Source organism: Corvus cornix, chromosome 26 (genome assembly GCF_000738735.6).
Source record: "Corvus cornix cornix isolate S_Up_H32 chromosome 26, ASM73873v5, whole genome shotgun sequence".
Taxonomy (NCBI): domain Eukaryota; kingdom Metazoa; phylum Chordata; class Aves; order Passeriformes; family Corvidae; genus Corvus; species Corvus cornix.
In genome coordinates, this window is record NC_046354.1 from 2,232,904 (window position 1) to 2,249,117 (window position 16,214).

Below are 16,214 nucleotides of genomic sequence, written 5' to 3' on the forward strand. Positions count from 1 at the left end.
TGCAAAATCCAAGGATTTCTGGGTGGTGAGAAGCTGTGTTTGTCATTCCGGGGCGTTTCAGAGCAGGGAATTCCATCACCGGGGCTCCTGTGAAGCTGGAATTCCAGGCAGGAGCTGGGAAGGAGGTGGCTGGAAGTGCTTTGTGCCCCAAATTTGGGGGTGGAGGTGCCTGGAGGCACCAACTGGATTTTTCCAGGGATTTCCAGGGAATGGGATGAAGGATTTTTGGGACCTCAGCCAAAACCCTGCTGCCACCTCCCTTTGGAGCAGGGTCAGTGTCACCCCAGGGCTCTGCTCCACCTGTGGTCATGCCCTGGGAATCTCTGGAATGCTGGGAGAATTTTGGGGAGAGATTCCAAGTTCCTGGTGGTTTATTCCTTAAAAAAAAAACAACCTTCACTCAGAATTCCCACCTTGGAGCACAATCCATGATTCCCCCTCATGTTTTCACCTCCTTCATCCCTAAAATCACCCCAGGGTTGGTTTTCCTGAGTATCAGGATATAAAACTGCTGGAATAAACAAGGAAAAACATGGGAATTTCCTGCAGTATTCCTGGAAAAAAGCTGGATATGGGGAACGTGGGGGTTTGTAAAGTAGATTTTTAAATTCGGAATAATTTGCTGCCTCTAAAATCTCCCTAAAAACGAGCATTGGGATTTCTCCATGCAGGAAAAAAGGCTGGAAGTGGCACAGTTGGTGTGCAGGGAACGCTTCCCTGGGCTTGGCAGCACATCCAGCTGCCATCTGGAACACACAAATCCCGCTGGGAATTCTTTATCCCATCAGCACCAGGCTGCACTTGGAGGAGAATAATTCCTGCTCCGGAGCTGCAGCTTCTCCACACGATTGAGGAGCTCGTTTGTTGGAGCCCCTGAGCTGCTGCTTTGCAAATTAATGGTGCTGCGGAGCCGGTTTGATCCCAAAAACCCAGTTTTTTCTGGAGCTGGGAGGCAGGAGAAGGCAGAGACATGGAATTGTGCCGGATTCCAGGGAGAGCCCAAGGTTCCAGCCCCACAGCCTCGGCCTGCTGGGCTCTGAGTGGGATTTAATCCAAGGGTTTATTCCAGTTGTTCAGAGGGGATGAAGTCCTGAGGGAATGAAGGATGGGAGTGGGGTGGGAGCATCCCTCTGCCCTCGGGATAATGCCGGGATAACAACTCTGCCTGCTCTCCCTGCTTTCCTGGCCTGGGGTTTTTGGGATGGTGCATGGAATTTTTCCTGAGGCACATGAACTGTCTTCTCCACCTTCCTCTCGCTCACCAGGTCTGCTCCTTGCCGCCCAAAAAAAATCATGGAATGGTTTGGGTTGGGAGAGACCTTAAAGATCCCTCGGTCCCACCCTCTTCCGCTATCCCAGGGTGCTCCAACCTGGTCTTGGACACTTGCAGGGATCCAGGGACAGCCACAGTTTCTCTGGGAATTCCATCCCAGCCAGGAATTCCTTCTCAATATCCCATCTAAAGCCCCTCTCTTTAATCCAGCGAAACCTCAGGATGTGGGAGTACGCCCATGGAGAAGGAGCTGTTTTCCTCCTTTCTCCTTCCCCCTTTTTTCTTCCCTTCCCCATCCCTGCTCCCTCCCTTCCCTATCCCAAGAAAAATCACCTCACCAGGAGCAGCAAATCGGTGCCCACTGAGCCCTCTTGGCATGCAGAGCACAGCCCCTGGCACCAGCAGCTGGAACATTGGGATATCGGGATCCTGGGATCCGGGCCCAGCTCCCTCTTTGTGCTGGGAAGGAACAAAGCTCCAGCAGAACATTGGGATTCAGCACCAATTCCCGATCCTTCCCGTGCTCCCCACGCCTCATCCTGGGCTGTTCCCGGTCTCTGGGATAATTTGGGTTGGATCTGAGGTGAAACAAGGTGCTGGCACAGAGGGAAGCAGAACCAGGTGGGAAACATTCCATTCCCAGAGCTGGAAGGATGTTTTGCTGGCATCACTCCACACTGCATTCCGGGAGCCATGGAAACCAGGGCTTGGATGGAGTTCCTGGGTGGATGTGGCCCTGGGATGGGTGATCAGAGGTTGATAAACATCTGCTCCCTGCGTGTCCAAGCCCCAGCATTCCCACCGGGAATGATCCCGGGAGCAGCACCGCCGGCATTCCCAGGCACCATCCCCCAAATCCCAAGGAATTTACAACCAGCCGGAAAGAACAGGAGGCAATTCTGGTTTTTCCTCAGCAACTCCCGTTCACCTGGGGTGATTCCTGGTTTCTGCTCCAGCTGGGAACGCCGGGAGGGCTCAGACACCCCGGGATTGTGGCTGCGGTGTTCCCAGCCTGGCATCCAGGTGGATCCTTGGAACGGGGGAGGAGTGACAGGGACACACCTGGAGTGACAGGGACACACCTGGAATGACAGGGACACACCTGGAATGACAAGGACAGGCTGGCGAGGATGCCCTGGCACAGAATTCCCAGAGAATCCCTGGCTGCCACATCCCTGGAAGTGTCCAAGGGCGGGTTGGACAGGGCTTGGAGCACCCTGGGATAATGGAAATCGTCCCTTCTTTCCTTAAATCCTCCCAATCCAAACCATTCCATGATTCCAGTCAAGAAGGGGACAACGCGCGTCTCGGGGCCATCGCTTGGGGCCACCTGCGTCCCTCGCTCTCCAGCAGCATTCCTGGTTTGGTTTTTTTTCCCGGGAATCTTTTGTCCAGGAGGTGGTGCCAGAACCGTTCGGGACTCGCGGCCAGCGCCGCCGCCGAGGCCACCACCCCCGCTGAGGTTGTCCCCAAGGTGACGCCTCCTCCCAGCCGGCCCCTCCCATCCTCTGGATGAACCTTGGGATGGGAAAACCCAGGGCGGGAGCAACAGCCGCCCCTTTGTGCGCCCGGTTCTGTGACATTCCCGCTGCCTGAGCCACGGCTTCCAGCAGGAAGCGTCCCCAGCCGGGCTTTGTGTCCCTCGGCGGGGTCACCACGGGCTGGGTGTCCTCCCTGCCGCTGTCACTGCGCTGTCACCCGCACCACGCATCCCTTTTCCAGCTGCTCCCCTCCCTTTGTTCCCTGGTCCCGCCGTGGCTTGGAGGCTTGGAATGGTGTGGATGGAGGAGGAGGTGGCAGCTGGTGGCTTCTCCATGGGGACCTCGGTGCTGGGCTGCTCCTGTTGGGAGCAAAATGCTCGTCCCCAAACCAGCATCCATGTCCAAGGCCATGGATCTTCCTGCAGGACGCATCCCTGCTCATCCCGCTGTCCCCTTCCTCTTCCTGGTGTCCCCAAGGCTTTTGTTATCCCGGGAAAAGGCAGCAAATCCGCCTCTCTTGGAGAGGAGTTGGAATTTGGGCATCCCAGGAGTCACCACAATCCTGAACCAGCTCCAGCCTGAGCTCCTGATTCATTTCCCTCAATCCTGGATCCCTCCACTTCCCTGTCTTGTTCCTTCCTTGGGGGGAAAATGAGGAATTTGGGGCACGGTCACAGATGGATGGGGAAGGTGGGAGTTTGGGATTTGTGTGTGCACAGGAATCACGGCAGAGCCACCCAAGGGGATGGATCCCTGTGGATAAGAGTGGATGTCCATCCCTGGAAGTGTCCCAGGCCAGCCCGGACAGGGCTTGGAGCAACCTGGGATGTGGAAAATGTCCCTGCCCGTAGCACTGGATGAGCTTTAAGGTCTCTCCCAACCCAAACCAGTTTGGGATTCCACGAAAACAAAAAGCCCCGCTGGTATTTCCCTGTTGAATTTCCATTGGATTAAGATAGAAGGAAATACAGGGAAAAAATTCCCCTGTGGGAAGCAGTAAAAGCCGATTTATTCACCTGGCAGGAGAGAGAGCCTGGAGCTGCTCGGGGTTGTTGGCTGAAGGTCCTACAAAGCCTCCAAAAACCTCAGTGTGGTTCATCCCAGGTCTCCTTCCCAATGTGCCTGATGAGCCCATTCCCAGCAATTCCCATGGAAAACTTAGGGAGTATTCCTGGTCAGGGAAATTTAACCCTCCCTGGGGGTCGCTAGAGAGGGAAGGAAATCTTTTAGTATCAGATGAGCTTATCCAGCCTGGACCCTGATCCCACATTCTCTGGAGTTATTGGATACTCCGGATAATTGGAGAGGTTTATCCTGGGGCTGGAAGGGGAGGGATGGGCACAGCGAGCTCCTGATGTGGCACCAGGGGGACAAATTATCCCATTCTGGAAAAGGTTTTTCCTCCAGAGGATGTTGGGAATTGAACAGGGAATGAGCACGGCCCCAAGGCTGCCAGAGGTCCGGCAGCGTTCGGACGATGCTCCCAGGGCTGCACAGGATTTGGGATATCCCGTGCCAGGAGCTGACTGGATGATCCTGATGGATCCCTTCCAACTCTGAAAATTCCATGACTCCATGAAGAAAACCCTGTCCTTGAACCTCTGCGGCGGTGGCTGGAGGAGCCGCCATTCCCAGGAATTCCATGGTTATCCCAGGTTATCCCACAGAGCCTGCAATGGGATTTGGGCATTTCAGGAATGGCCTCTTGCTGCACTTGACTTCCTAAAACCATTTCCGCCCTGATGCCCCAAACCATCTCCACCAGAGCTCCCCAAAACCACGACGGAAAAGGTTCCGTGCGGCTGGATTTGGGTTGCCCTGGGATGAAGCCGCCGCTGGTGCATTCCCAAGGAATTCCCGGCTGTGGAAGCAGAGCCGCCTCCCTGGGGTGATCCGTGACCTCCCCAATCTCGGGGCACATCAGGGAGTTCCCCTGGGCACGAACGGGGCGGTGAGCGAGGTTTGCTCCTCAGCGGGTTCAGGGGTGGTGACACGATAAGAGGGTGGCACCTCCCCGGTGTCACTTTGGACCGGGGCCAGCCCACACCCAGGCAAACAGCCCGAGCTCCCAAAAATTGCTTTGGAATTTTTTACTCGGAGCTCCCCCCCCCCCTGCAAGTGTGGGGGTCTGAGGATTTGCTCACCACCCTCAGCTCCCAACCCTGGGCATCCACAAGCTCCCCCCTATGGGTTGCAGCCAAATGTTTCTCCTAGGGAATGGAGATTTTCCAGGTGAAAAATGCCCAGGTTCCAGGGAATGGAGATTTTCCAGGTGAAACAATGCCCAGCACGGTGGCAGCGCCAGGGTCCCATCAGCTGCTCTCCCAAAGGGACCAACCAGACGTGTTTTTCTCATCCAGTGGTTCAAAGAACTCCAGGAAAAGCTTTCGGGGAACTGGTTTCCCCAAATCCCGGCGGGGAACTGCTCTGACGTGGGGGCTGAGCTTCAGCTCAGCACGAGAAACCCTGAAATTGTTCGGTGGCCGTGGTGGTGCTCGGTCAAACGTTCAGCTTGATCTTGGAGGTCTCTTCCAACCCTAATGATCCTAAAATCCCTGCTTTGGGCACCAGGGAGTTTTTGGGAACCAGGAAGTGGTTTTTTCCCTTCTTTTCTACCTCTGAGGCCTCTCCCGAGCCAGCATCTCCCTGCTGGTGCCACGAGCGGCTTTGCAAAGGCGCCGCTGAGACAGGAGGGCAAATTGGCTCCTTCAATCAGCGGCCCAGGTGCCTCCCAGACCCCACCTTTGGCCTTAAAAGACATTTAATTGACGGCTGCGAGAGAAAATACCCAGTGGGCAGCCCCAAAAGTGCCGCAGATAATCATCAGGGTGCCCTACATACGGCTTGGCTGCGAGATCAGACGGGGCAGAAGAATCCGACATTGTTCCAAATGAACAGGAGAGGGAAGTAACAACTCCATAATTACTCACCTCGACTTAATTGATGGTAATTACAGCGAGTAGGCAGTGGAGGAAGCAGTGACGGGCTGGCCCTGGAGAGTCACGGCGAGGGCGGGGAGGGTGCCCTGCGCACCGCGGCTCCGAGGGGGTTAAACTCCATGGGTTTGGTCGGGAATTTTTTTTCTTTCTTTTTTTTTTTTTTTTTTTTTTCCTTTTCCCTCCCTCCTGGGTTATTCGCAGCGAGCAGAGCCGGGGTGGAAGGGCTGAGCTGAGCCTTTGCTCCTGGGGAAGAGACCGGGACTCGTTGTAGGGCACTTCCCGAGCCGGGTGTTGTCCCCGCTGGCAGCGCGGGGCTGCTCCGTGCCCGAGCCCCCCGTGCCACCCCCATGGGGGATGACATCGACTGGCTGGACCTGCCGGGCAGGTGGACCTACGGCGTCTGCGGGGACGGGAGAATCTTCTTCATCAAGTACGGTCCTGCCCGGAGCCTGCGTGGGGTGGGGAGGGGGCTCAGCTGGGGGTGGGGGGAGCGGGGGTGCGTGGCTGGGGGGCTGCGAGGGGTGGGGGCTCGGTTTGAGGTGGAAACAAGGGGTTCCTCCTGCTGCAGGTTTCCCTCGGCACAGCCACCTCTCCTTTCTTCCTGTTTCGCCCTTCTTGGGGTCACCGCTGTCCCAGTTCCCCTCCGTGCCTAAAATCCACTCCTTTGGCTGGAGAAGTCCCCCGTGGTGCCAAGGCCCTTCCCCAGCGATGGGGAGGGGGCTCCTGGTCCCCCCGGGGGTGCTGACAGCCCCTCTGTCCTTGTCCTTCACAGCGACGACACCAAATCCACGAGCTGGGTGCACCCTGGCACGGGCTACTCCATCCAGAGCGGGCACTTCTCCTGCGCAGGTGAGGCTCGGCCCCGGCTCCTGGGGGGGCCACGATTGGGAAATGCGGAGTGAAATCCTCCGGGAATGCAAAGCAGACCCCCCAAAGCTGAGCCAGCAGGAGCTGGGGAGGGTTTGGGGGTTGGTGCGAGGTGATGCTGTCCCTCCCCAGCGTGGGTTTTCCAGCTGGAGAGAGACTCTTGGGGGATTTTCTCTTCCCTCCTGTGCTTTCTGCGACCTGTGGCTGATGAGGAAAGGCCTCAAACCTCTCCAAAAACGCAATTTGAGCCTTTTGAGAGTCAACCATGGCAAGACAAAGTGTCACGATCACCCCTCATCCCTGCCCGCACCATCCTGCCCTTCTCCAGGGGGTGCTCCCGGGGGAGCAGGGCCCCGGTGTGACACCCGGGGGGGGACAGCGAGGGTGACCCCGCTTGTGGCCTGTCCCCGCAGGGCTGCCCCGAGGCTGGGAGGTGGACACCACGATGCACGGGGGCCTCTACTTCATCAAGTAAGTGGGAAGGGGCCGGCGGGAGAAGCTTTTGCATCCCGGGATGCTGCAGCTGCCTGGGCTGATCTCCTCGGGGATCAGGAAGGACCAGCCCCAGCTCTGGGCTCTGCACCTGGAGCTCCTGCGCCAAACGCCCATCCCGGATGCAAAATTCTCCTCGGAGGCTCCGGGCAGCTCCGGGGTGGGGTGGGCGAGCCAGCCACCCCCTGCCTCGCGTCACCCCGCAGGGAAACATCTCCCGGAGCCCAGGGGGATTCCTTCAGCTACCGGAGTTTGTGGGAAGGAGCCCTGTGGGTTCATGGGGTTTGGAGCAACCTGGGATACCTGGAGGTGTCCCTGTTCCCTGCCCAGCCCCGTCCAGCTCTTCTGGAGCAGCTGGAGGACTCTGGAGCCTGGGGCATGGAGCTGGCTGTGCTGGCCGGGCTGAGGCAGCGGCGGCAGCAGCAGGAGCGCAGCTCGGTGAGGATCCAGCCCGAGGCGCTGCTCCCGGTTCATCCCAGTGGGTTCTCCCCCATTCCCTCTCGTCCCTTCCTTGCCTCCAGTGCTGGGATTGGGGCCGTGGCGAGGCGATTTTGGTGTCTAGACAGGCTGAGAGCTGCAGGCTGTGCCTCACCTCGCGTGGGGCTCCGGGTCCTGCCGGGTGAGGCTGTTCCAGACGGGATCTTTGAGCCCGTCCCTATCTGGCACTCGGAGCTTTCCCTGTGTGCCCAGACAGCCATAAAAACCTGGCGAGAGCAAAGATCCCGGGGTGGGCTGGAGCAAAGAGCCGGGATTAGCTGCTCTAATCTGGGCAGCAGAGACCAGGTGTCCTTGAGGCAGCCCCAGACGGGGCCGGGAGTGAGGCTGGAGCTGCTCCGGTGGGGTTGGAGTTGTGACCTCAGGGACCACCTTCCCTGTGTGCCCCAGGACCTGGGAATGTCACAGCGGAGCAGGGAATGGGGCTGGGGCTGCTCCGGGAGCCCCCAGTGGGGTTGGAGCTGTGTCTTCAGGGGCAGGGAGCACCTTCCCTGAGCACCACAGCTCCTGGGAATGCCACAGCGGAGCAGAGAGTGGGGTTGGAAGGTGGTGGCCACCAGGCCGGGGCTAGGGAAGGGTCTTGCCAGCCCCACCTGGGGCCCAGGGGTCCGAGTGGTGGCACCAGGCCCAGCGGTGGAGAAGGGAAGCTCCGGGGAATGCTGGGGGATGCTGGCACCCCCCAGCCTGGAGTGTGGGACTGGGGGTGTCCCATGGGAAGCACTGTCAATAGAAGGGGTTTTTCCATCCCAATCCTGCCCCCAGCTCTGCCTGCAGGCGGAAAGGCCCCGCTGTGTCCATGACTTTGACGACTCCTGGTGCGTCATTAAGGGAGCAGGGAATAGCTGGACCACCTTGGGGAGGGGACAGCTGCAATTTTGGGGTCCTGCGGTGGGCTGGCAGGGAGGAAGGGTGTCCCCCCGTGCTGTGGGGGACACAGGAGGCAGCGGATGCAGTGAAAGCCACCCCCCTGCCCAGCCCCTAATGCCCTGTGGCTCATGGGGGGATTATAGGATCAAGGGCAGCCGCTGGTTTTCCCTTCCCGGAGCGCCCTGTGGCTGTCCCCAGGCCGAGGATGGAAGGTCCCCGCGGGGTCTGAGCCCGAGCTGGGTGCAGGCAGGGCCCCGCTGGGTGCAGGCAGGTGCAGGCAGGGTGCCACCATGGGCCTGGCAGCGGTGACAGGCAGAATGAGGGCAGTGCCATGGATCGGGGCACGGTGCCATCGCTGTAGGGCTGGAATCTGCGGTGCCGGTGCCTCGGTGCCCAGGTCTGGGAGCCACCAGCCCGGGCTGGGGGCCTGGGCAGGGACCTGCCAGCTCCACCTGAGCCATCCTCGTCACCAGCTGTGGCTGTCGGGGGCTGTCCTGCCACCCGTCCCGGCGTGCAGAGCCTGGGGGTGCAGAGCCTGCCCCTCTCCGGAGGGTTCCACCACCCGGCTGGCACCAAAGGTGCTCCCCTTCCCTGGGAGATGCAGGATCCCGAGGGACGCGCGGTCCCAGGGATGCAGAGGGATGTCCTGGCTGTTTCCCCGATTCAGGGCAGGGACCTCTCTGTCCCCCCATCCCAGTGCTGGGATGCTGGGGGGGTGCAGGATCCAGGATTCTGGGATGCGGGAAAGGGAGCGGGGTCCCATCAGGGTCCCCCACACTGGGATGCGCAGGGAAGTGCGGTCCCTGCCGTGCCCCCGCTGCTGGAATGCGGGTCCAGGTTGTCCCCAGGTTGTCCTCAGGTTGTTCCCAGGTTGTCCCCAGGTTGTCCCCAGGTTGTTCCCAGCTTCTGGGCTGCGGGAGCAGCGCGATCCCGGCTGCTCCCCGCGGGATGCAGGGGGTGTGTGCGGGGTGGGCAGCGCTCTCCAGCCCCCTCGCAGGGTCGCGGGTCCCCTCGGAGCGGCCCTGGGGGGTCGGGGCGGCCCCACCGGGGGCTGCGGAGGTGGGGGGCGGTGGGGGCGGCGCGGCCCCCCCGCCCCGCTCGGTGCCAGCCCGGCGTCACGTGCCGCTCGGTGGCCCCCGAGCATGCCCAGCTCCGGCTGCGGCTCCGGCTCCGGCTCCCGCTCCGGCTCGGGCTCGGGCTGGGGCTGGGGGTGGCCGGGAGGATGCTGAGCCCGTAGGCAGCGGGGGGGGACCGGGCCGCTGCCCGCCCCGCACGGTGAGTGCCTCCGGCGCGGCTCCCTTCCTCCTCCTCCTCCTCCTCCTCTTCCTGCTCTTCCTCCCCCTCCTCCTCCTCCTCCTCCTCCTCGCGGGCGCTGCGCGGGGGGCGCGGAGCAGCAGCGCATCCCCTCATGGTGCTGCGGGGGCTCTTTTAGGGAACGGGGGTGGCCGCGCTCCGGCCCCATGGGCAGAGCAGGGCGCGCTGTGGGGGCCGGCACCCCCCGGCTGCCCGAGGGGCTGCCCCTGCACCCCCTGCCCCTCGTGTCGAGCTGTGGGTGACGAGTGGAGCCCCCCCAGCCGCGTTATGTGCTGCGCGCTGGTTTGTGTCCCCAGAAGGCTGCGGGCTGGGGCCCCCCGGGTTTGAACCCCCCAGGCTTGGCCCCCACTCCGTGCAGGGGCAGAGCAGCGCCGAGGCTTTGGGGGACCCCCGCTATTCGCTGTCTGAGCACCCCCAAACCCTATCCTGGTGAAGGGGGGAGGGCTCGGAAGGGCCGGAGCCCCCAACCCCGCGCGCCGCGCTGGCCCCGCGCTGTGCTGGGGACGGGATATGATGGATGGGGCTGAGCGATGTCGTCTGGCGCTTCCCAGGGAAGCCGAGACCTTCCCTCGGCTCCGCGGCTCGTTTCGCTGCCTGCTGCGAGCGAGAGCCATCCTCCTCCTCCTCCTCCTTCTCCTCCTCCTCCTCCTCGGCCGGGAGGAAGGGCAGCGCCGCCGCTCCGGGGCCCCCCTGCACCGGGGGGTGTCTGGCGGTGCCGGAGACTCGCGAGCCGCAGCCGCTGCCCCGAGCCCTCAATCGCAGCTTTGTTGCGCCGCTCGCAGCTCGGAGGGAAACAGGCTCTGATTCATCACATGATGGGGATGTTCATACGCCACGAGTCTATTAAACCCCAGCGGAAGGGGCCGGACCGGCCTCCCGCCGGGGCTCGCTGCGGACCCCACTGCTGACCGCGGCCCGGGGGGGGTCCGGTCACTCCATCACCCCCGTGCGGGGTCTTGGCCACCTCCGAGGGCTCCGCACCACCTGGCCCTGCCATCCCCAGGTGACGCGGCCGCGGTCCTTTGGGTGCAGGGGGGCCGCCCCACCGCTCCAGATGGCCGCGGGAGCCGCTCCGTTAATCCCGGAGCGCGGGGAGGGCAGCGGGGAGGCGGCCGGTGGCGGGGAGGGTCGGCAATGGAGGGAGCGGGGCTGGCGTTTGCTGCAGGATTCATCTCTCCAGGCTGCTGCGGCGCTGCGTGCGGCTCTGCAGCCGGGGATCGGCAGCACCCCGCTGGCTTCTCCCACTCCTGCGCATCCCGCCGTGAATCCCGGTGTGATCCTGCTCTGCATCCCCGGGCTGAGCTCCCCGGGATACGCAGCCCCGCACACGCTGGGCTCCGTGTGTGCATGTGACAACTCCGGATCCTTCCCCTGGATCCTGCTGGCATTCCCTCGTGAGGAAGGAATGCTCCGGTCCCGCTGCAACCTGCGCCTGTCCCTCCTGTCCCCTTCCCTTCACCACGAGAGGCTTCCCAAAGCATCTCCTCGGCCTGGCAGAGCCGTGGCTGGGGAATACCTGGGCCTCTCACCCACCCCGAGCCACCCCCTTGGGGACCCAAACCAGCATTAGGACTCCCAGAGAGGGGGTGGCCGAGGAATTAAAATTCCTGAGCTAAAAATCCCATGGGAAGCACAACATCCGGCCCTTATGGACAGTCGGTGTCTGGGGGGCACCCCCGGCCCACGATGGGGACCCCGCGACACCCATCCTGCTGCACCTCTGCTGGCTGCCAGGGACATCCCACAGGGACAGGAGCTGCGGCGAGGGGTCCCCAGGTCCCTGGGCAGGGCCAGGCGCAGAGGTGCCCCCGGCAGAGGCGGTGGCAGGGTGACGGCTGGCATCGGGCTGGCGCCGCAAACCGCGTTTTCCTGCCGAGTTCCCATAGAAACAGGCGGGAGCAGCCGCCGGGCTGGCGAGGACGAGGCAGAGGAGGGACGGGCAGGAGGGTGAGGGACACGGCTGGCACTGCCTGGGTGAGGCCGCAGCGCCCGGGTGCCAACGCCACGAGGGCACCGCTGACCGCTGGCTGCTCCCTGCCCTGGGGAAGGGACGAGGGACAGCAGCGTGGCCCCGGCTGTGTGTCACCGTGACGGGGGTGAGTGTGTGCGTGTCCACGTGTGTGTGCCCGTGTCGGGGTGCCCACAGCCCTCACGCCACTGCCAGGCCTGGCCTCAGGCACAAAACCTACCCCAGATGGGCAGTGAGGGGTTTTTAATCCCCCCGAAGCCCCCCGAACCAGCCAGGCAGGGCCGGGGGTTGTTCTCTGCTCCATCTGTGCCCCCGGGAATCAGCTGGGCTGCGGATTTCTCCCAAAGCTCGGCTGGAAGGGGATGCGCGGCTCCGGCGCTGCTGCTCCTCTCTCTCTCTCTCTCTCTCCCAGGCGTCAGTAGTAGCATCCCCCACTCCTGTTTTCCTTGGAAAACACGATAATCCGCAGCAGCAGCAGGCAGGAATAGCGCCGGGAGGGATGTGCTGCCTCCTCTCCAGCCTCGTTTCTCTCCGGCATTCGCAGCCCTACGCCCACGCAGGGAACTCCTGCCCCGCCGGCTGCCCCTTCCCACTGCCCCGCGGGAGGTGATGCTCCAAAGCATCCCTGTTTGTCCTGGCACCGGGGGCAGATGGAAACCTGTGGGCAGAGGGAGGGAGGGAGCACGCGTGGAGCCCCCCTTCCATCCCTGCCTGCTCCTTCCACGTTCCCAAGCTGGAAAATATCCTGGGAATGGGTTGTTTTTGCAGGCAATGCTGGTTTTTAGTGCGGATTGGGTTTGATTCCGGTTTTTACTCAGCGGCAGCAGCACAGGGAGCCCTTCCAGGGCCTGTCCAGAGTTTCAGAGCCCAGCTGGAGCAGGGAAAAGGCTCTGGAACAGCAGCTGCGGGGCGAGGTGGCTCCGGCGCTGGCACGCAGGGAATCAGGTTGGATGGTGGCAGGGAATGAGGCTGATGGTGGCCGTGGCCAGTTGTGCCCTTAATCTGCGAATTCACTAAAGCTCTTTAATAAAGATTCAAAGTCACCAACTTCTCAATTAAGGGATGAGGCAGCTCTTGATCCGCGTTTCTGGGTCAGGCGGAGAAAGGCCGTTTAAGACCTGGGCAATTCCTTTGATGTTTCCCAGGAATAAACACCTGGCTGGGCAGGAGGACGTGTGGCTCGGCCTCCTCCGGGGCAGGACCCGCAGCCCGGAGCCCAACCCTGGCTGCTCCTGACTCATGGGCTCCTTCTGGGAGAAAGTGGAGCCGCCGGAGCGAGTCCAGAGGTCACGGAGGTGCTCCAAGGGCTGGAGCATCTCTGCTTGGAGCCAGGCTGGGAGAGAGAACAGAAGGCTCCAGGGAGACCTCAGAGTTCCTTCCAGGAGATAAAGGAACTCCAGGAGAGCTGCAGAGGGACAGGGGACAAGGGATGGAGGGACAGGACACGGGGAATGGCTTCCCACTGCCAGAGGGCAGGGATGGATGGGATATTGGGCAGGAATTGTTCCCTGGGAGGGTGGGCAGGCCCTGGCACAGGGTGCCCAGAGCAGCTGGGGCTGCCCCTGGATCCCTGGAAGTGTCCAAGGCCAGGTTCATGGGGTTTGGAGCAACCTGGGATACTGGGAGGTGTCCCTGTTCCCTGCCCAGCCCCGTCCAGCTCTTCTGGAGCAGCTGGGGGACTCTGGAGGTGATTGGGACCCTCAGGACTCGGCCCACGGGTGGTCTGCACCCCGCCAGCACCCCCGGCTCTCCAGGGCGCTCCAAACCCTCTGTTTACCTCAACAACAGCCGCCTGCACGGGTGTTAATTGCAGGAGCTGGCAAAGCACTAATTAGGGGATAATGAGACGCCTTTTGTGTGTGTTTGGCAGCCCGGCGACAGACGCCCTGCTCCGAACACCCCGCGGGCCGGGGATGGGCCGTGTCCGTGACCCCCCCAGTGCCGTGTCCATAATCCCCGTGCCGTGTCCGTGACCCCCCCGTGCTGTTCCTACAATTCCCGTGCTGTTTCCATAATTCCCGTGCTGTACCCGTAACTCCCGTGCCGTGTCCCTGATCCACCCCCCCCCCCGTATCCCGAATCCCCGGGCTGTGTCCGTGATCCCCCCACGCTCTGTCCTCCCAGTTCCATCTCCCCGGCCGCTCCAGCCTGGCAGACTCTGGCATTTCTTAAAACCCCCAAGGAGCTCCCGGCCCTGCGGTGGCCGCGCAGCTGCTCCCGAGTCCCGCCGGTGATTCCGTGGCCGCCGGAGCCTTCCCGAGCATCCCTTTGTTCTCGGAGCAGGGAGGCCGCATCTGATGCGGAGCATCCCACTGCCCTCTGCCATCCCACGGACAATCCCTCCCCATCCTCGGCGTGTTCCCAATCCGGGGGGGCTGGAATTAGGGGCTGGGGCTTGTCCTGGCTGTGGCGGAGCAGAGAGAACATCCCGCATCCTCCCGCTGCTTCCCGCTGCTCCGGCACCCGTATTCCTGCTGTTGTTGTTCCTCTCCTCCTGCTGCAGCCCCCGGGAACGCGGAGCCGGCGTTTTCCCCCTCCGAGCTTTCCTTACGTAACGCCGGCAGCGGCTCCGGCAGCTCGGTGGCACCGAGGCCTGGACGTCGCATCCAGGTGACAAAATAGGGACGCGGCTGCTGGATTTCTCTAGGACAGGGTGGGAGATCCCTCTCCGTGGAGGGAGCAGCGCTGTCCCGGGGCCCCGGGGATGCCGTGCCGTGGCTCGGGCGCCGGTGCCGTGGCTCCTGTGGAACAGCCGGGACCGGTCCGGCAGCCCCGGCCGCCTCCCAGCCCTGCCCGGCCGGTCCCGCGGCGGCCGCGGGGATGAGCCCCGTGCTCGGCACCGCTTCCCGGAGCGGAGCTGCCGCGCACCTGGGGGGCTGCGGGGGGACAGGTGAGGGTGGGGAGGGGCTGTGCCCATGGCAGAGCCCTGGCACAGCATCCCAGCCTCGGGGGAACAGCTGGAATATTCCAAACCGCTGGCGCTGCTCCACAGCAGCCCCGCACCCACACCCCGGGCTGGGCACTGGGAGGGGTTGGAGGGACCCCCAGGAGGGTTTTGGAGGTCCAGAACCCTTCGAGAGCGCACCCGGAGGTGGCTCAGCTCCTGCTCCGCATCTCGCTCTCCCTTTTCATCCGTTGTCACCATCCCTTGTCCTCGTGTCCCCTGAACCGCTGTTCTCATGTCCCGCAGCAGCCCAGGACCCAGCTCTGCTGCCCCTTTGCAGGGAGACGCTCAGGGAACAGCAGAACCCCGAAGTTCCCCCAAATTCCGCCCCCCGAGCCAGCTGCTTGATGGACTGGAAGTGATTTTCCAGCCTTTTTTTTCTTCTGCAGAATCTGAAAAGGCGATCGCAGCCTCAGGGCCCGGAAAGCTCCAGCAGATCAGGAGACACAAATCCGCCCTTCTCGCCTCCCTCCGATTATTCCCGACCCCATTCGCGGTGCCAAATCCGGGGGGACCCTGGGCTGGGGGGACCCTGGGCTGGGACGGGCTGGGCTGGTTTTCCCGGGCTTCTCCAGCGCGTTGCTCTCCCTCCTTCTCCGTGGGGGATTTTTTCCCCCCTCCTTTTTGCTGTTGTTCCTAAACGCCTGTTTTGCGGATGTGCAAACGCAGTGACCTTTCCCGGGGCCGCCCGGAGCTCCGGCTGCTCTCCCGCCTGTCAGGGAGATGAGGGAATTCGGGAGATGAGGGAATTCGGGAGCTCCGTGCGAACTCCCGGGCCCCAGGGCTCCGGCTCTCAGCTGCGATGGCGATGAGGAGCGCCCGGAGCGGAGCGCGGAGCTCTCGTTCCCCGTCTCTCCTCTCCCCGTGTGCCCGGCGGTGCCAGGCCTGTCCCCAGCGCGTCCTGTCCCCATCTCCCCGCACCTCCTTCCCGCGAGCTGTGGTTGCCGGGACCTTGGCCCTGCGTTTTGGAGGTCCAGGAGAGGTTGGAGAGACCCCCCCCGGAGGGTTTTGGAGGTCCAGGAAGGTTTGGAGGGACCGGTCCTGGCAGGCTCTCCCCTTTCCCAGTGTCCTTGGTGGCCTCTCTGGCCACGGCCAGGCGCACCCCAGATAACGGGGAGCCGGCAGGAATGTGATTTATGGGGCTAAAGTTCACCTGCCCTGAGCAGCCGCGGGCTCCTGGGCTATGGGATGGCCGAAAGCGGGGCTGGCGTGGCAGGGTGACCCCGTTCCAGGTACCACCAGGCCCCGGCCCTGGCAGGAGCAGGCCCAGGAAGGGCAGCGAGGCAGCACAGACCCCATTCCCATTCCCATGGGATCATCCCGGTGCCTGCTGGCGAGCGGTGGGATGGGGTCAGTGGATTTGGGGTGCTGTCCACCGAGGCAGAGCCACTGCGGGTGGTTTTGGGGTGCAGTGAGGGGAGGCTGGAGCTGTTGGATGCCTCAGGGGAGAGGCTGAGAGGGGAATATGCAACCTTAACCAGGGAAACTGAGGCACGGAGCCAGCACAGCGCGAATTCGAACCCGGTGACCTCCCGTGACGCGTTCCATCCCTGCTCCAGAGAACTCCCGAGGT

The 16,214-nt window shown here is 62.7% G+C and overlaps 1 protein-coding gene across 11 annotated transcripts in view; it reads left to right on the forward strand.

Moving 5' to 3' along the window:
- Nucleotides 1–5,876: 5,876 nt before the first annotated feature.
- The window catches only part of PLEKHA6 (pleckstrin homology domain containing A6), a 43,706-nt gene continuing 33,368 nt past the window's right edge, over nt 5,877–16,214 (forward strand). For 4 of the 11 annotated variants that reach the window (XM_039565187.1, XM_039565192.1, XM_039565189.1 and 1 more), the window contains exons 1-3: nt 5,878–6,123; nt 6,466–6,542; nt 6,974–7,031. In XM_039565187.1, the coding sequence (XP_039421121.1) occupies nt 6,041–6,123; nt 6,466–6,542; nt 6,974–7,031 (218 nt within the window). In that variant the 5' untranslated portion in view covers nt 5,878–6,040. Of the gene's footprint in view, nt 6,124–6,465; nt 6,543–6,973; nt 7,032–9,565; nt 9,690–10,564; nt 10,732–16,214 lie in introns of those variants that run through there. The other 7 variants (XM_039565191.1, XM_039565195.1, XM_039565194.1 and 4 more) reach the window with 5 other exon arrangements.